Source organism: Carassius auratus, chromosome 43 (genome assembly GCF_003368295.1).
Source record: "Carassius auratus strain Wakin chromosome 43, ASM336829v1, whole genome shotgun sequence".
Classification (NCBI taxonomy): Eukaryota; Metazoa; Chordata; class Actinopteri; order Cypriniformes; family Cyprinidae; genus Carassius; species Carassius auratus.
In genome coordinates this window covers 3474392-3494679 of record NC_039285.1, presented here as the reverse complement: position 1 = coordinate 3494679, position 20288 = coordinate 3474392, and the positions used below count along the sequence as shown (strand labels likewise).

Below are 20288 nucleotides of genomic sequence, written 5' to 3'. Positions count from 1 at the left end.
TTCTTAAAAAAAATAAATAAATAAATAAAATAAAAAAACAAGAGATGGCTTAAACAGAAACGTCCATATGTAGGATAATGCTGTGAACAAAAACGGCTAGAGTCTGTAGAAATTCTCATCGTGGGACAATTCAATAATCTGTAATCCACCATAACCATACTTATGTAATAGTAACAAACTACTATTTAAAAGTTTATTTAAATATTAAATATTATACATATTACGTATTTTTAATAAGCAAGTTTACGCGTGTACTCACTTTCTATAATTATGAATGAAACGTATATGAGCAGAATAATTGGGATAAATGGTTCAAGAGGTAATAAGAGTGTGAGGAGAGAGTAAATCTAATGATCCTCTTAAAAGACTTCAGGTATTAGGTATTGTGCTGATCCACGCTGAAGAGCTGTCCCGTGGTGCGTCCTGCTTGACCTGAAGCAGAGCTCACAGCATCAGCGCTTTCCCCGAAGCCCTGCGCTCCACACCGCCGCGGACATCGACTCTCAACCGGTAGGTTTCTTTGGCGTGTTCTGAATTATTTCATGCATGAGAGCAAATAAAGTTTTATTATACACTTCTTTGTTAATATGGCTAATTTATGGGTGAGGTAGAAATACCTGCCGCCAAGTTGGTCACACATTTTCGGGTTCATGCTACTGTGTTTACAATTTTTTTGTTTTTTTTTGTTTGTTTGTGGAGCTTCTTATAATGACACAATGCTATTATTAACATATGTTAAGGGTTGACAAAAACTTGAGACGGATGTTTTTCCATGCTACGTTAGTCGCAAATGAAATAAATGCTTCAAGGAAGGCTTTTCTTAATAATTTATTCATGCAGAAGCAATGTCAAAATGTTTATTATTATTATTATTTAAGGGCAAATTTTATTTATTTTTTATCTTTATTATGGTGATTATCATTTAAATAAAAAACTTAACAGACAGACAGATACATATTTAGATAGATAAAATGAAACGAATGAAAGGCTAAATAACTGATGGCTTAGGGACATTTTATTACTTTCAACTGCATTTTTTTGTCCCAAGCTCATTTTTCCCTCAATTTCTGACCACCATCATACATTTATTTCACATTTGAAACTATTTGCATGCTTTTAACAATGCAATTTACAATAAGCTAGAAATGTTAATATATATATATATATATATATATATATATATATATATATATATATATATATATATATATATATATATACATTTTCTTTCCATTTAATTCAATGCAATGGGTTGTAGTGTAATGGCCACTGTAATATGCTGATCCTGCATTCAGTGTTTCCTGTACAACTGTTGCACTCAGTATTCGTCCTTTTATCCTCTGTTAGGTCTGTGAGAGGAAACCCGCACCACAGAGAAAATGAGATGAGTCAGTCTGAGAGTGAGTGCTGCATACCCCTGCATCTTTTGGGGGGAGATTCTGGATGTTCTGGGTGCCATTGCCCTTAAAAACAACTTGGTGCCCTTTAGGAAGCATACTAGAAAATGTTGCTTACTCGAAGAAAGAGACTTCATCTTAGCCGGATTATATTTCTTCTGTCTGGTGTTTTCCTTTGTTCTTTATATCAACTCACTATCAGAGCCAGTCTACCAGAACCCTGGCCTGAGCCCCAGACAGCAGGAAGAACTGAGGATGGCTCTGAACTTGGCTCTGGACTGTTGGAGATAACAGAGGTTTTTATTAATTTGACCACTGCTGAGCCAAAGAGCTCCAACCACACAGATGGGGTCCAGTCATCAGAGACAGCGACAAATGTACCCATCCCAACAATATCTATAACAGAGACACCTACAACCACAAACAGGAAAATCATCCATTGCATCTACGTTAATCCAGACCTTCCAAAGCCCACCCCAGTTCCTACTCCGGCAACAGATACGACCACTTCAGTGCCCAACACTACAGCGTCCAGACCTGGAGAGGCACCACACATGAAGGGCGAGTACCCAGAGGACATCTTCACCATTGAGGAGCGACGCAAAGGCTGGGTCATTCTTCACATCTTTGGGATGGTATACATGTTTGTTTCTTTAGCCATCGTCTGCGATGAGTTTTTCGTTCCTACATTAGGGGTTATCACAGACAAACTGCAGATCTCGGATGATGTGGCCGGGGCAACGTTCATGGCTGCTGGAGGCTCTGCTCCTGAACTCTTCACTTCCTTGATTGGAGTTTTCATTTCTCATAGCAATGTGGGCATTGGAACCATCGTTGGCTCGGCTGTCTTCAACATCTTATTTGTGATCGGAATGTGTGCGCTGTTTTCCCGGGAGATGCTTCACCTCACCTGGTGGCCTCTCTTTCGGGATGTGTCGTTCTATATCCTCGATCTCATCATGCTCATCATCTTCTTCTTGGACAGTACCATTATGTGGTGGGAGAGTATGATGCTGGTGTGCGGTTATGCTACCTATGTTGTCTTCATGAAGTACAATGTTCAGATAGAGAAAGCCTTCAAGTATCAACTCAGGAAACACAAGAACATTGTCAAAGTTTTCGCGGTCGAAGAACCTGAGAAGGTACGCCTCATTATTTATGACTTTAATATTCAGAATTATAAAGTCATTGGATGAGATATTTTAGTCATTGGCAAATAATTAGTGTTTTGTTGAATCACTTCACATTTCACAACCTAAACTAAAAGTGACTTGTTATAAAAGGGCCAAATTTTCTGACATTTAAATTAATAAATAATAAAAGATTATGCCAAAGATTCTTTTTAAGAGGTGTTTTCTGCATTTTTGTATACAGTTGTATAACCTTGACTTCATGCACCAAATCAAAATTAATCTTAGTACAGAAATGAAAAATATATTCAAGTGTTTTTATAAATAGGTGTATTTACTGTATTTATAAATTGTACTAACATTTATTCACTAAACAGATACTTTTATTCAAAGCCACATGTGGATTTAATAAACACATTTTACCAGTATTGGGATTCAAACCCAAAACCTTGCATCATTAGTGTCATGCTGTCAAGAACAAGGATCGCATGTTAGCAATTAGCAATTTGAATAGCATTTTAATCATATTTACCACAGAAACATTCATTTTGGTATTGATAGTGTTGATGGTTTTTGCCGTTCTAGTGATGAGGAACATTTATTCTGCTATAATATCTGTTCATCACCGCGATTAGAGATATAATAGCATCCCACTCAAGTGAATGTGAGTCGCTTATGTTTATTCATTGAGCAGATACTCATGGGTTACGTTTTCCTTTGATTAACAGAAATGAAAAGAAAGTCTCTTGTGTCTGCTGGGGCCAGACATTGTTAATGAGTTGTCTTGTAGCAGGCGAGGTATTTTGAGAAGGTGCATTTGACTCACTGTGACAGCCCCATTTGCATTAGAGACACTATATTGTCACATAATAAAATTGTGTGGTCATTTTCACAAGTTCCTTTCTTCATCCTGAACATCCTTCAGCTTAGATGCTGTGGTGAGAGGGAGGTTTAGAGAGATCAACACTTGATAATCTGTCATAACATCTCTGTGTTTACACTAACTGAGAGGGAGAACTTAAACTGCAGTGACAACCAATGGATGGATTATAGTCATTGGGCCCTATTTTAACAACCTAAATGCAAAGTGTAAAGTGCACGGCGCAGGTGCACTCAGGGCATGTCCAAATCCACTTTAGCTATTTTAACGACGGAAAAATGGTTGGCGTGCCCAGCCGCATGGTCTAAACGGGTTGTCCCTATTCTCTTAATGAGTAATGTTTCATACAAAGTCAATGCAAAGGCGCGATCAGACTATGAATCAGATGAGATGCCCCTCGTTTGGCATGTATGCCCCATAATACTAATACTAAAAAGGCAAGGCAAGGCAAGTTTATTTATATAGCAGATTTCGTACACAATGGTAATTCAAAGTGCTTTACATAAAAGAAAGTAAAATAATAATTAAGAAAAAAATAACAAAAATAAAACAAGCAATTTTAAAACTTTTAAAATGATTAAAACATTTAAAAACAGTTAGAAAATGAATTTACATTAAAAAATATAAATAAAATAAAACAGTGAAAATATAGTGCAATCTGTTCGGACATTGCATAGTGCTCATTCAATAAATGCACAGCCAAACAGATGGGTTTTGAGTCTAGATTTAAATGTGACTAGTGTTTTAGCACATCTGATCTCTTCTGGAAGCTGATTCCAACTGCGAGCAGCATAGTAACTAAAAGCGGACTCCCCTTGTTTTGTGTGAACCCTTGGTATTTCTAACTGACTTGATCCTAGTGATCTGAGTGCTCTTGTTAGGTTTATATTCAGTGAACATATCTGCAATATATTTCGGTCCTAGGTCATTTAGTGACTTATTTACGAGTAAAAGTACTTTAAAATCAATCCTAAATGTAACTGGAAGCCAGTGTAAGGACATGAGGACTGGTGTGATATGCTCAGATTTTCTGGTTCTAGTCAAAATCCTGGCAGCAGCGTCCTGGATGAGCTGCAGCTGTCTGATGGTCTTTTTGGGAAGGCCGGTGAGGAGCCCATTACAATAGTCCACCCTACTGGTGATAAAGGCATGAACAAGTTTCTCCAAGTCTTGGCTGGAAACAAAACATCTAATTCTTGCAATGTTTTTTAAATGATAGTATGCTGATTTAGTTACTGCTTTGACATGACTACTGAAACTAAGGTCTGTCTCCAGAATCACACCAAGATTCCTGACTTGTTTTTTAGTTGTTTAACCCCTAGAGTCAAGGTATGTATTCACCTTGAACACTTCATCTTTGTTTCCAAATGCAATGACTTCAGTTTTTTCCTTATTTAACTGAAGATAGTCTTGGCAGATCCAACTATTAATTTCATCAATGCATTGGCAGAGGGAGTCAATGGGGCTGTAGTCATTTTGGAGATAAGGCTAGGTAAATCTGGGTATCATCAGCATAGCTGTGATAGGCAATTTGGTTATTTCTCATTATTTGACTTAGTGGAAGCATATCCAGGCTAAACAAGAGCGGTGCAAGAATTGAGCCTTGTGGGACTCCGCATGTCATGGACGTGCACTTAGACTTATGCTCTCCTATACTCACATAATAGCCTCTCCCTTCTAAGATAGATAGATAGATAGAAGTGACATTCAGCCAAGTATGGTGACCCATACTCAGAATTTGTGCTCTGCATTTAACCCATCCGAAATGCGCACACACACAGAGCAGTGAACACACACACACACTGTGAACACACACCCGGAGCAGTGGGCAGCCATTTATGCCCGGGGAGCAGTTGGGGGTTCGATGCCTTGCTCAAGGGCACCTAAGTCGTGGTATTGAAGGTGGAGAGAGAACTGTTCATGCACTCCCCCCACCCACAATTCTGTCCGGCTGAGACTAGAACTCACAACCCTTCGATTGGGAGTCCAACCCTCTAACCATTAGGCCACGACTTCCCCTTAAGTATGATTTGAGTACCATCCCAGAAAGCCCGACCCAGTTTTCCAGTCTCTCTAGTAGTATGTTATGATCGACAGTGTCAAACGCAGCACTGAGATCTAGCAATACCAGCACCGATATTTTGCCAGAGTCACAATTTAAGCGAATATCATTTATTATCTTAATGAGTGCTGTCTCTGTGCTGTGATGCGGTCGGAAACCAGATTGAAAATTGTCCAGGTATCCATTTGAGTTTAAGTATTTGTTCAGCTGATTAAAAACTACCTTTTCTATAATTTTGCCTATAAAAGGAAGATTAGATATTGGTTTAAAATTGCTCAAAATTGTGTTATCAAGATTGGTCTTTTTCAGGAGGGGCTTAACAACTGCAGTTTTTAGGGAGTTTGGAAATGTCCCAGAAAGAAGTGAGGCATTCACCACTTCTAAGAGTTCTGCTTTTAAGCAGTCAAGCACACTTTTGAAAAAAGATGTGGGAAGTGTGTCAAGACAACAGGTTGAGATTTTAGTTGCTGCACTATGTCTTCCAGAATTTTGCTATCTATTGTTTCAAAAATAGACATAGTATCATTTTGATATTTTGGCCGAATCTGTCTGACTTCTGCATTAGTTGAGGATGTGCTAATCGCCTTCCTGATATTTATGATCTTCTCAGAAAAGAAAGAAGCAAACTCATTGCATTTGCGGTCTGAGAGCATTTCACTTGGAACCTGACTTGGGGGGTTTGTCAGTCTCTCAACAGTGGCAAAAAAGAGTTCGAGTGTTATTTAAGTTAATGTTTATAAGGTTTGAGAAGAAATTCTGTCTAGCTGTGGCTAGTTTCACATTAAAAGCATGAAGGCTCTCTTTGTAGATGCTATTGTGAATTTCAAGTTTCGTCTTCCTCCACATTCACTCTGCTTTTTTGCATTGTCTTTTCATAGTCTGAACTGCTGTTGATCTTCTCCAAACTGATTTCTGTCTGTTTGTTTTCTTACTGACTATTATTGGAGCAATATCATCAATAAAATTCTTAACTTTTGAGTTGAAGGAATCAAGGAGAATATCAACAGAGTCTGCAGAAATGCTTGGTGTTAAAGATATAGCCTCCATAAATAGTACACTTGTGTTCTCGTTTATGCATCTCTTTCTGACAGAGACAGATCTAGATTCAGTGGTAGCAGAGATCAATATTTCAAAGAAAATACAGAAGTGATCAGATAGTGCTATGTCCTTAGTAACAATGGATGAAATGTTTAGACCCCTACTGATGATTAGATCCAGAGTGTGTCCACCTTTGTGTGTGGGTCCATGCACATGCTGAATCAGGTCAAAAGTGTTCAGAACCGTTATCATTTATTTTGTAGTTTTGTTTTCTGCATTATCTATGTGAATAATAAAATCCCCTGCAATTGCAAAACAGTCAAACTCTGAGAAAATTATTGATAACATTTCTGTGACCTCTTCAACAAAGGCTGGAGAGTATTTTGGAGGCCTGTAAATAATAATAAACAGAATGCGTGGGGCACCTTTCAGCACAATCCCTAGATATTCGAAAGACAAGTACTGACCAAATGACACTTGCTTGCATTGATAGACATCTTTAAATAGAGCAGCTACACCCCCACCTCTCCTAACAGTCCTGCAAACACTCATGTAAGTGAAGTTAGGAGGGGCTGCTTCATTGAGGACTGTTGCACTGCAGCTGTCTTCTAGCCATGTTTCATTTAGAAACATAAAATCCAGATTGTTTGTGGTTATAAAGTCATTGATTAGAAATGATTTATTTTTTAGTGAGCGAATGTTTAAAAGTGCTAACTTGATGGCAGTGCTTGGTGTCTTTATATCAATCTTAGTTTGATGCATAATAGGACGCAGATTAGATGAGTTTGCCCTTCGGCTTGAGAAGGCCTTAGACTTTCTATCACGTGATAAAACTGAAATAGAGAAAGCTACAGGCACACTGGGTTCCCGCTTGGTCTGTAAGCAATTGTGAATGTTGCTGCTATTATAGCGGGGACCTGACACATATCACTGAGAGCTGCTATAAGTTGTTTTTGGTTCACCTTCAGCAGATAGAGGGTTTGGGCCCTGGAGTTGTGGCAGTGGTCGGAGAGCTCTCATAGGAACAGGGCCCAGAGGTTTTGGTGGTTGGGGGGCCCGCCGTTTTTTTGTTGATATCTGCGGGCTAGCAGCGAATGAGTGGGAGAGTTTAGTCCCAACATACACCAATTCCTCCATTTTCTGTGAGAAGCACAGAAGTGGAGATGCTGGAGAGAGGGATAATGTGTCTGGTGAGATGGGCTGTGTCTCTGGTGTTTCCGGTGGCTGTGATGTGTTGTCCTGGCTTCCCTGACTGTTTTCCAGAGTCGTCATTGGGTGGTGAATCTTGTAGCTGTTTTGATACATCACAGACAGTCTGTGAGTAGCTCTGTGGGCAGGGCTCAGCAGGGATAGTGTCTATCAGCAGTGATTGTTTTGGCTGCGTGGTGTTATCAGTGTCCTTGTTGGATATGTCAATCACATGATGACTCGGACCCGGTGTGTGTGTGTGCTGAATGGATTGACACACTCTGGTGAAGGATGACGAAGGGAGAAGTAGATATTGTCCTTAAACACTCTTGCACCAAGTTTGTTTGGGTGGAGGCCATCCGGTTTAAACAATTGTCTATGGCCCCAGAAAAGATTGAAGTTGTCGATGAAATTGACTCCTTTTGTATTACAAGATCTTTGTAGCCATGTGTTGAGCCCAAGCAACCGTGAAAACATATTTGTTCCCCTTGCTGGGAGTGGTCCACTGATGAATGACTGAACTTTGAGTCTTTGAAGTGTTTCAAAGGGTTCAATGAAGTCCTTCTGACTGCTCTTTCCGAATATTATTGTTTCCCACATGGATGGTGATTTGATTTGCAGTCTTGTGCTTCATCAGAATGTTCTGAAGTTCCTTGTTCACATCAGAGACCGTTGCTTGAGGAAGGCAGCATGTTGTTGTAGTCCTGCTACGGATGTTTCTGATAACAGAGTCACCCACTATCAGAGTCCTTGGCTCGGCTGCGCTCTGAGCTGAAAGCCGCTGTCTGCTCGTCCTTGAGCGCCTATTAGTAGCGGTGTTAGCTGCTGTTTAAATACATTTGGGGATTCCTCACCCACATTTATTAGTGCTTTAAATCTGTTCTCCAGATGTATAGGGGGTGGTAGAATACCAGTATTTACAAGCCTTGTCATAGTCGAATCTAGGGTAGAGGAAGCAATGGCAGCAATACGAGAAACTCGTGACAATCTGATGTCTCGTGTTCCTTTGGGTCTCGCTCCCTGTTTGTGCCATCGATTAGTGTGTCGATCAGTTTCGGCTTGTTCCTCTACACTTGGTATAAACTATTGAGATTCAGAAGATTCATGGGACTCACCGGCTGTTTGCTGAGGGGGTCCATGATGACGGTCTGCTGAGTGTTCCGTCTGTTTTGGAAGTCCAGAAAGTAACTTTGTTTCTAGAATCACAATCCTTTGTAGAAGTTTGCAGCAGTTCATGCAACAAGTAGATCCAAAAGGAGGCATTTTCTCTCTCTTCTGTTTGAATGTAGGCAGTTGTTATCCCGTCACAGGAATTTAAGCTGTTAGCAGTGGGAGACAAAGTCTTCTTTTTATAGTATTATTCCAGTCCCAATGTTTTTAGTTTTAGCGTTTGTGCCAAAAATCTGTTGTTTGAGCACTGTGCTGATCTGCTGAAGTAAAAATCTTAGAAAAACCAGAGAAAAGTACAGAAATAAGAAGCAAAGCACAGAGCAGTAAGCTAGAACATCCGAACGGTAGCAAAGCCGAAAGCACTTACAATAATTTACAATATAAAAATAAAGATTAATTGAAAATATTAATAATTACTATAATAGTATACAAATGATACTGGTTTGTTATTCTACATCCTATGTTACAGATTTTTCTCCATTTGGAATAAATAATTTAATTTTCGTTTGATGAGGGTCAGTGTATGAATCCTTTCTCAAGTTTGCAACAGTTTAGTCACCTTTATGATTTAACAGTAGAATGAGAAGTGAAAGTCAAAGGTCAGTGCCTTAAATACTCTGTAATGTTTCAAACTTTTGTTGCACACAGGACAATGGGACCTCAGGGGAAGATAACAGGCCACCTGAACCAGAAGACAAGAATCGATTAAAGGTAATCAAATCATTTGAAAATATAAAGTATGTAAATAGATCACACAGCTGGTTGAGATAATGTTGCTGTGTTGACCTGGACAGAGCAATAGGCATTCAATTTTTACTTTAACCTAATTCCTGTGTGTTATATTTATCTCTGAATTGTCTCTGTGTGAGATGAGGAAACACCTCCCCACTGATAATGTACATTTAAAAAAGCAGTAACTCTGCAAACATTTTCCCTAATAATGACTTGCAATGAGAAGCATTTCTAAAACTGTTATCCAACAAAAGAGAACATTGATTGTAACATGTTTTTACTCCACAACATCTGTCAAATGTTTGAAATACCTTCCTTTTGTGATCTGATATCGCTTTTAGAATAAGAATTATTATGAAAATACCTTAGATGGCTTGATGGAGCCTGATAAATTATACATTGTTTCATTGAAGTGTTTACTGTCTTCATGTTTAATCAGTTAAAGCATTTCAGTCTAATTTGTATTCAGTTATACTGAAAGCTGGATGAATTTGTCTATATTAGGGATTTCCTTAAACGTGTTTGGTTCTATTTCTTCTGTGATGCATTCATCAACTCCCCCCGCCCCCCCGCCAGTATGAATTACATTACATATTACATTTTACATTTTATTTTCTAATTTCATTTTCAGTGTTCCTGTTGCTCAACTGGTAGAGCACTGCGCTATCAAGCGCAAGGTTGGGGGTTTGATTCCCCGGGAACACATGATATGTAAGAAATTGATAACCTGAATGCGCTGTAAGTCACTTTGGATAAAAGCGTCTGCTAAATGCATAGATTTAATTTTAATTAAAAGTAGACATACAGTACAGACCAAAAGTTTGGACACATCTTCTCATTCAAAGAGTTTTCTTTATTTTCATGACTATGAAAATTGTGGAGTCACACTGAAGGCATCACAACTATGTATTAACACATGTCAAAATATATATGGAATTATATACATAACAAAAAAGTGTGAAACAACTGAAAATATGTCATATTCTAGGTTCTTCAAAGTAGCCACCTTTTGCTTTGATTACTGCTTTGCACACTCTTGGCATTCTCTTGATGAGCTTCAAGAGGTAGTCACCTGAAATGGTCTTCCAACAGTCTTGAAGGAGTCCCCAGAGAGATGCTTAGCACTTGTTGGACCTTTTGCCTTCAGTCTGCGGTCCAGCTCACCCCTAAACCAACTCGATTGGGTTCAGGTCCGGTGACTGTGGAGGCCAGGTCATCTGGCGCAGCACCCCATCACTCTCCTTCTTGGTCAAATAGCCCTTGATGCCTTCAGTGTGAATCTACAATTTTCATAGTCATGAAAATAAAGAAAACTCTTTGAATGAGAAGGTGTGTCCAAACTTTTGGTCTGTACTGTATATTAATCCATGTTCTTCTTCAGTGTACAGAAGTGGTTTTAAAAAAAATTTAAATAAATAAAAAATAAATTCAAATAAACTGATGTACAAAGCCATCAGAACCAAACCGAACGGAACACTGTGGTTAAAAAACCACATAAGGTATATATTGTAACGTGGGCTAAATACATTGTTGCATTCCTAGTTCAGATATGAATTCTTTCGATATGATTGTTTAGCGTGAGCATTTGTCAGATTATTTCTCTATATCTCTTATGTAGCTGAAGCCCACACTGCAGCGCGGGGGCAGTTCTGCCTCTCTGCACAACAGCACCATGAGGAACACTATCTTCCAGCTGATGATTCACACACTGGATCCTCTTGGTGAGGGTAAGAGCCCTTCAGTGTCTGAACCCTCATAATGATAACTCATTAAGCCAACATTGCACAAAGCGTTACAAATTTCAATTCTGGTGGTTTAAAGGGATAATCCACCCAGAAATTACCATTCTGTCATCATTTACTCATCCTCATGTTGTTCTAAACCTGTGTGACTTTATTTCTTCTGTTGAACATCTCCAAAAGATGAAATAAAGAAGAAAGAAAGGCATACAGTTTTGGGATGAGAAGACGATTGTACCTTTCAGATATGTTTGTGAAAGCTGTATCACAAGGTTTACAAATTAATGTTTGAGTAAATATTAACATAAAATAAGCAAGTATATGCTAAGGATGTAGTGCCATATTTGATGTTCAGCGACTGTTAATTTAAACCCCTGGTTTAGAGACATTCAGTAGATGCAATATTTGCTTCAGATTTTTTAAATTGTTACACCTTACTGAACTGTTTTGTACATAAACACAAATTGTATGAAAGATCAAAACACCAATAGGCCTATATTCCCTTAGGCAAGAGCTGTAAGATGTTCACAATTGAAGCAGGAGAGTCCCTTTGTCCTTCTCCCAGTACATATGGATTAGCAAAGCGGGTTCCATATGATGACAGCACTAAGTCCAGATTGATACTAAGAAGATAAATAACTCTTTCTCCGTCTATGGAGTGGAGAGTGATTCACAGTAGTGAGAGAAGGCCCACCACATGGCTTGCTCTATTTCCCTGATTGAGGTCTCTGTGAGTCAGTGGTTTGATGGCTGGGGTTATTCCCCTTGAACTTCAGCCTGTCCTCAGAAGGCTGTGCAGCACCTGCACTCTGAGGGTCCTCACAAAAACCTCCTAGCACTGTGCTGCTCCATCATTAAGCTGCTTTTGATTGAGCTCATAAAAGCTGGATGAGAGCCAGTCTCCAGCAGCTCAATCCTGTTATGGTGATTGGGTCCCTGCTTATTTACAAGCCATACTCAATGAGACAAATTTGATTCAGATTCAGTGAAAAAAATAAATAAATAAATAAACGCCTTAATATACTCTGTATACCCTGGTTGTCAGTCTTTTGCATCTAACAAAGAAATGTCAGGGTCATGTTTCCGATTTAAAAATGTATGCAATGCCTATTGATTATAAGACTTTTTTTATTTTGATGCATTTATATCTTGACCTGTCCAAAGTATTTTTCTTTTTTTTTCTATACATGTTCACTTGTTGGCATGCAAGTCAGAAGACGTGAGTAGTTTAAAAGGTCATTAGGAAATGCATTTGTGACACCCACCATGGTATTTGTTGTATATGAATCTTCTGACTAAGAGTCAGTGTTTAATGGAGATGCAAAGGCTAGAAGCCCTTTATGAATGTAAAGGTAATGGGCGTTGTGCTGTTATTCTTGTGATGTGATTGCCTTGCAGTAGCCTGTGAGATGTGAGGAAATTACATTTTGTTTTACGTCTGTCAAATTAGGGTGTTTGTCATTTGTGGTACTATTGTTGACCCTGACATTGTCAGTGAAAGTCTACATTCAAGCTATATTCTTCCTTTCCTGGTTTGCAGTGAAATTTAAAGACAAGGCTCAAATTTTGAACGACATGGTCCGGGGGAAAGTAGAGAACAAAAAGGAGGAAAAATCTGGTGAAGGTGAGATTTTATAATCTTAGTCTATTCTGTTAGTATTGCACAGTGCTTTGTAGACAGGTTGGTGCATTGTCCTACCTCACAGATGAGCTCTGTTGCATATTCAAAATGTTTAGTAATGTTGCATTTCCACAAGTGGTAACGCACCAGCTGTGTGCTGGATGAATGGTACAAAGAGAGGGCATGCTGCCAGGAGTTTGCCCGTTTTGCTCTCTACGCAGCATCCCACATTACATATTCTCACCTTTGTTTCTACTTGAGAGTGGCTTTACACATTAGCTGACATAATGACCAAGCTCCATCTCATGAATTAAGCATGAGTGGCTTAGAATCAGTGTGGATTATCTTGGGTTACAACCATTGTGTTTGAAATTGCCACCAAAATAAATAGCAACATTACTCACAACTATTGAAGAAATCTTCACTCCACATCTGAGAGGAGCTTGTACAGTATTATTGCTACATTTAGGAAGCAGTTGCAAACTTGAATGATATTTTATCATCGTGGTTTAAATAAGGTGAGGATCAAATGGAGCAGTCCAAGGATTCCAAAGATGCTGCTCCAGGAGCCAAAGAAGAAGACGCTAGTCAAAAGCCCGAGGCGCAAAAGGTGGGCCTATTGCTTCTCGAAAAAACTGGGGAAGAAGGAGGAGCTCTGAGACACTTGTGTGCTTTTAATGAACTTATCAATTCTTTACCTTGTTGCAAAGCTGACTGAGGTGATTTGTCATACATAGTATGTGATTCACATTTACATAGTCTATCATCATTTACTCACCCTCATGTCATGACTTACTTCTATGGAACTCAAAACAATTGTTGAAGAATGTACTGGAGTGTTATTATAATGATAATTGTTATTCTCCATGATGTGTTCATGAGAGAAGTAACAATTAATTGCTTCATTCAATTCTGAATGATTCAATCACAATTCAGACTGTACTCGAGTTCATCTCTTAACAGTTTCGTCTGGAAACAAAGATTATATATCAATGAATTAAGCTATATATTGGTATATATAGTGCTTTTACAGCTTACTTTTTGATGCACGAAAGCTACAGTCCCCATTCATTATAATTGAATGGAAAAAAATAGGTCTTCCGAAATTCGTGTAGGTTTGGGAACTGAGTGTGAGTAAATCATACTAAAACTTTTATTTTTGGATAATCTATTGCTTTTTTGTTCTCCTTTTAATCAGTGAGGGGATACCGTATGTTTTTAATTGTCTCTTTCTTGCTCTGTCTTAAGGAAGGAGACACTGCAGCAGGAGGAGGCTCAGAGAAACCAGGAGGTTCAGATGATTCAGGGGATGATGATGATGAAGATGACAGTGATGAAGACAGCGATGAAGCCAGTGATGAAGATGATGAGGACGAGGCTTGGGAGGAGGGAGAAAATGATGAACCTCTGTCCTTAGAGTGGCCAGAGACCAGACGTAAACAGGCCACATATCTGTTTCTGTTGCCCATTGTCTTTCCACTGTGGCTGACAGTTCCAGATGTCAGAAACCATGTGAGAACCAGAACAAAACATCACATTATTAATCAATTCTTTTATATTTCTTTCACTTCTGATAGAACTGACATACATATTATTTTGTATTGTGCTTAACAGGCTTCCAAAAAGTTCTTTGTTATTACTTTCCTTGGCTCAATTGTATGGATTGCTATATTTTCCTATCTTATGGTGTGGTGGGCACATCAGGTCAGTGTAGAAACTAATATTTCAGTGGTTTTAAAAGTATTTGGATGCTTAAGACACACTTAATTGCCATTACACTAGCAAATAACATATTCATAAAGAGTTTCTCTCCTAGGTGGGTGAGACCATCGGCATCTCTGAGGAAATCATGGGTCTCACCATTCTGGCTGCAGGAACATCCATTCCTGATCTGATCACCAGCGTGATTGTGGCTCGAAAAGGCTTGGGAGACATGGCTGTCTCGAGCTCTGTAGGCAGCAATATATTTGACATTACCATGGGGTAAGACAACAGAAACTTTAAATATTTCGAGAATCAGGTGTTCGGTAGCTGGAAATGAAATGTACATATACAGAACTGTCAGTTTGTGTAGTGGTAGCGATTTTTCAGTCAATCCTTCTGGAGGTTAAATAGTTTCACCAGTAGTCGGCAACAAGAGTTTAGCTCTAGAACTAAACCGATTCGTATAACAACACTAATTTGTTCAGGAACAAATTAAGTGAGATTTTTTTAAGTGAGTCATTGCATCATTCGCTCAACCGATTTGTTCAACAACTCTGATTCTAATTAAGTTACTAGCTGCATCCAAAATAACATACTTTCCTACTTTATAGCAGGTGAAGAACTTTGTGTGAAAAGAGTACCGTATTTTTTGGACTATAAGTCACACTTGAGTATAAGTTGCATCAGTCCAAAAATACGTTATGAGGAAAGAAACATATGTAAGTCGCACCGGACTATAAGTCGTATTTATTTAGAACCAAGAACCAAGAGAAAACATTACCGTCTATAGGCTGTAGACGGTAATGTTTTCTCTTGGTTCATTTCTCTCGGTTCTTGTCAAATTAATTTTGATAATTAAGTCGCACATGACTACGCAGGACCAGCCAAAAAAAAAAGTGCGACTTATAGTCCGGAAAATACGGTAGTAGTATGTTCGAATTCACAGTCTTAACACAGTCTTAACAAAACAGTATGTGAAAAGGACCTGTATGACTTGCTACTTACAGTGAAATTCGGAAGTGCGCATCCAGTGGATACTTCGCTATCCCCACACTATATTTTAGCAGCAGCAAAGTATTTACTTACTTAAAAGAAGCACCTTCGCAGAGAGTATACAATTACTGAACTGAAATGGCAAAAGTAGACCGAGTAGCTGGCAATATTGTGTCTTATATGTAAGTTACTGAATAATAACTTGTTTTTAAACTGCTGTTTATTTAGCAATATCACACTCACGATCATATTGTTGGTATGATTAGGCTACATCCCAAATCACTTGTTTTCAGATGAATCTGATCCCCTCTGATGTTTACAGGCTGCCCGTGCCCTGGCTGATGTACTCATTCTGTCATTCCCTGGCACCGGTGCCCGTGAGCAGTAATGGGCTGTTCTGTGCCATTGTGCTGCTCTTCCTCATGCTCCTCTTCGTCATTATCTCCATCGCTGCCTGTAAGTGGAGGATGAATAAAGTTTTGGGATTCATCATGTTCATCCTCTACTTTGTGTTCCTGGTGCTCAGTGTCATGCTAGAGGATCGAATTATTATATGTCCCGTGTCCATCTGAGCAAACCTGTGGATACAGTCCTGTCATTTGAAACTGTAACTTCACACATAATGTATATTTCAAGCATCTCTGGACTCACTGTTGACTTTTTCTGTATTACACAAGTTCTTTTGTGAAGGGATGCAGTAACTGGCCAAAATCTCCAAACTCTGTTAACTGTTACAGACACTTGAGTCTCCTTTTTTGTCTTGTTACATTAAAATGAATGCAGTAATGACAGAAGAGTCACAGGCCCTGTCCCAAATAGTCTCCATTTGTGGTATCCACACTTTGGTGATGTAATGGCGTAAGGATTGCTGGGTGTACTGCTGTGTTCGCCCACCAGTGTGAGCTTTGCAAAAGGGCATAATCATTGAGGCCACATAAAGAGGCACTCTTGAGCACCCTTTTGAACTATAAAATGACAAATAAGGCAAACACATTGGTAAACACAATATTGATTCAGATTGCATAATTAAAGGCCACATCAAGTGTGCCATTTGGGACAGGACCACAGTGTACGAAATATGTAAAATCTTTTTTTTCCTCAAATTCTCACTTAATGATTTTTGATGCAATACAACCATTTAGTTCTATTGTGATGATACCCAAAATCACACACACAAAATCACAAAGATTATAATACGGTGAAGTCGAAATGTTTGCATTTCACAACAAATAAAATGTTTCCAATTTTTTTATTTATTTTTTTATTGTGATTGTATCATTTGATGTTGTGGGTTTTCAGATAGCTGTTGGACTACATTGGGAGAAATTGTGAGTTTATTGTTAATGATGCAACTGAATCATTCTGCCATGGAATTTTTTTTGTAACTTGGAAAAATGTCATTAGCAAACGTTTTAGATCTTGTACTTTATGTAAGATTTGATTTTTTTTTCCAGCATAAAAGTAGAATCTCAAGCATGTAACAAAACATCATTACAAAGTCGAATGTAATCAGTATGATTCTGATAAAAACAGTGGTGAATTTCCATACAAATGTCACACTGCTGTTGAATTCACTACTGAATGGAGCCAAGGATTTTTTTTACATCACACAGTGTGTTGATTTCTCTCTAGAGAATTGCTCATTGTAAATATTCATTTGTTGCTTCATTGCAAAATTAAATGGGGTTTCAAATGTGACTTTTCCTCCCTCTGTTTCATTGAAAACTAACCAGTGACACCAACACAAACACACTGGAGTCGATTTAAGTGTTTATTTACAATTCTAAACAATTTTATAGACCTGGCTCAGATCTGACTAAAATATATACACAAATATAAATAGAAGTAACAAAAGGAGTGATATGTAAAGCACATTGCCCTAACAAAACGATTAAAAAAGAATCAAACTTACACATTAACAGCTTTAAATAAACCGTTTCCATGAAATAGGTCAGTTTGTTTCACTACCATGCCATATGGACGTAAAAAGCAGGTGATAGAAAAACTGCTAAATATTAACAGCAGTGTAAATTGTATATTTTTTTTTGTTTTTTTTTTACACAGCATCAGGTCAATAAACAAAGCTTTTTTTTTCATTCCAGAATTTTTAAAGCAGTATTATCTCTTTTTGTTGTTGTTGTTTTCTTTTCACTTGAGGCATTAAACATCAATGTATTATTGTGCATAATTACATGTATTATTATCTTTTCCATAATCCATTTTATACATTTAAACTTCAGCAATCCTCTTCCCAACCACACAGACTCAAAGTGCATCTTCATTAACATAACGATAAAAAAATGAACAGTATTAAAATATAACAGTTCCAGTTACCGCTTGTCTAATTTGTAAAGAGTTAGTAAGAGTAAATAAGTGCTTCTATGCTTCAGACACTTTTGTTTTATGTATCTCGACAAATGAAACCCATGGTTATGCAAACACTGCACAAAATAAAGCAATGCTTAAAATATATATATATAAATAATTATGTACCTTCATGGCAAACACACCGGATTGTGTGAGTGGGTGTAAAATGCTGACTTCACGTTTTCATTAACAGTTCATTTTATTTTATACTCGCAACATTTCTGTTTATACCCTGTTGTAAATTTGTCTCCGTACTGTTCTTCGCCCCAAGGTAAGGCATTTCAACTGTGAGTCAAGATTTTATATTTGGTCCAGTTCTGTACCTCAAGACTTCAGACGGTCACCATACGACTGGTCTCCAGGACCAGGACGACAAACAGCACACGTTCAAAAGAGAAACCTATGCTTGTATACTAGGAACAGCATAGTCTTTACAAATGGAGACACGTCAGTTATAACAAATTCCAGTCTTAAAATATAACTGTATAAGTACAAATCTGCAAAATAATAAGACTATGTACACAAAGTCTCTCTGTATGTGAAATATACAAATGGCCCTAGATAGCCAAAAGCAGACTGTGTGTGTTGGGGTTGCTCATTGTGCTTCTACACATCCTAAACGAGATTGATTTGATTGTTCTATAGCTACTGGTCCCGAATCCACTCCATGATTCACTGGAATGACCTGAGCACAATGGTATTGCTCCTAATCTTATCTAATGTGATCCCAAGTATCTGAAAGGGGTTGAGGGTCAAGACATTAGGCAGATGGATAAGAGCAAACTTGAGGGGTTAAAGACATGATCACAGACTATATAAAGTGGCATATTCACAAGAAGTGTACGAAGAAGAACACACAGTCACATTACAGACAGGATTTGATTTGAAAGAGACCTCATGGGAGCCAGAGGTAGCTTTGGTTACAATGAATGTTCAGGATCACATGAATGAAAGCGTTCCTTCTTTGGATGAGACTTGTTGATCTGTGTGATGGATGCGAGGAAAGAGGGAGGAATGAGAGGAGGCGAATCAGAGACTGGGTTCCCCAAAGGTTCTCCTGCACTCCATGACTCCAGCGCTGGGTGGCCGGTCACAATTGTGGGTCATCTTGACCTGGCTAGGTGTCAAACGGTCATATGCCATTTTGTATTCACGGTCAAATGAATCTGCGAGAATAAACGAAGATGTTAGTAATGATGCTAGTGCTCACATTCAGTGGTTTCATAGACGTACATTACAGTTTATAAGTTTAGGGTCGGTACGTCTCTTATGCTCACCAAGACTGCATAAAAATGGTAATATTGTGAAATATTTTTACAGCTTAAAAGAACAGTTGTCTATATTAATATATTTTAAAATTGCATTGATTCCTGTGATGTTAATTCAAAATTTATGAAAAGAACAGCATTTATTTAAAAAAAAAATATTTTGCACACAATGTCATGTGTTCAATTAGTTCTTGTTGAATAAGAATATAAAAAGTTTGAAGTATTAAAAAAAAAAAACGTACTGAACCCAAACACATTATCAAACATGACAGCTCACCGATATTTATGCTATTCTTGCCCAAAGCCACCAAAGACAGGAATAGGATATCTCTATATAAGCTCCTGCATGTGACAAAATAAAAATATATAAGTAATTCATATTAGCTTGTCAAAATGTTTATTAAAACTGTTTCTGTGTTTCATTTAAAGCCATCACAATGTTCTCCTACCGTTGCCGGACGAAGCCCAGTCTGGTGCCCAGTAGCTGCAGTATCTGACTCATGGGCTGGTAGACATCGTTCCTCTGGATGCTCTTCACCACACTCTGCAGCAGCTCTAAGCTCACAGCCTGCTCCTCCTCCTCAGATACTGCAGGATTTGCACCTGGTAAAAAACACGATCCCAATATGCAGTAAATGGCTGGTACATTTAACTTTCAATGCAGTTGAAAGTGTGTTATGAGTGGTTAAGGAAAACTATTCAATATTTTTAAATAATTTAAATAAAGCTCAAATAATATTTTATATATATATATTAGATAAAAAAGTAGGGCTGTTAAAACAATTAATAGCATCCAAAATAAAAGTTTGTGTTTACATAATATATGTGTGTGTACTCTGCATATTTATTATGTATACACATATATTATGTAAACACAAACTTTTATTCTGGATGCGATTAATCACATGAAATGAAACAACAACACTTAAATAAAAATTAAAAAAACAGTTAGCTGTTTCCCTGTCAACTAAATAAATATGTTTAAAATTGAAGTACTAC

The 20288-nt window shown here is 38.0% G+C and overlaps 2 protein-coding genes across 4 annotated transcripts in view; one reads left to right on the top strand and one right to left on the bottom strand.

Annotated features, from left to right (window-relative positions):
- Nucleotides 1-295: 295 nt before the first annotated feature.
- On the top strand, nucleotides 296-16910 carry LOC113061457 (sodium/potassium/calcium exchanger 1-like). The gene is made up of 10 exons (XM_026230582.1): nucleotides 296-510; nucleotides 1348-2539; nucleotides 9514-9576; nucleotides 11216-11324; nucleotides 12877-12960; nucleotides 13476-13567; nucleotides 14206-14469; nucleotides 14572-14661; nucleotides 14774-14940; nucleotides 15977-16910. The coding sequence occupies exons 2-10, from the start codon at nucleotides 1505-1507 to the stop codon at nucleotides 16224-16226; spliced, it is 2154 nt and encodes a 717-aa protein (XP_026086367.1). The 5' UTR covers nucleotides 296-510; nucleotides 1348-1504; the 3' UTR covers nucleotides 16227-16910.
- Nucleotides 16911-17248: 338 nt separating this feature from the next.
- LOC113061455 (C-myc promoter-binding protein-like) overlaps nucleotides 17249-20288 on the bottom strand; it is a 28283-nt gene continuing 25243 nt past the window's right edge. For all 3 annotated transcript variants that reach the window (XM_026230580.1, XM_026230579.1, XM_026230581.1), the window contains 3 exons: nucleotides 19739-19892; nucleotides 19567-19631; nucleotides 17249-19187 (listed from right to left, as the gene is read on the bottom strand). In XM_026230580.1, coding sequence (XP_026086365.1) covers nucleotides 19051-19187; nucleotides 19567-19631; nucleotides 19739-19892 — 356 coding nt within the window. In that variant the 3' untranslated portion in view covers nucleotides 17249-19050. The remainder of the gene's footprint in view (nucleotides 19188-19566; nucleotides 19632-19738; nucleotides 19893-20288) is intronic.

Bases quoted from the DNA above. Each gene is read 5' to 3' on its own strand.
- LOC113061457 (XM_026230582.1), top strand. From the start codon at position 1,505: ATGTTGCTTACTCGAAGAAAGAGACTTCATCTTAGCCGGATTATATTT. The intron at 9,577-11,215 runs GTAATCAAATCA...TCTCTTATGTAG, and splicing joins AAGACAAGAATCGATTAAAG to CTGAAGCCCACACTGCAGCG. The intron at 14,470-14,571 runs GTGAGAACCAGA...TGTGCTTAACAG, and splicing joins TTCCAGATGTCAGAAACCAT to GCTTCCAAAAAGTTCTTTGT.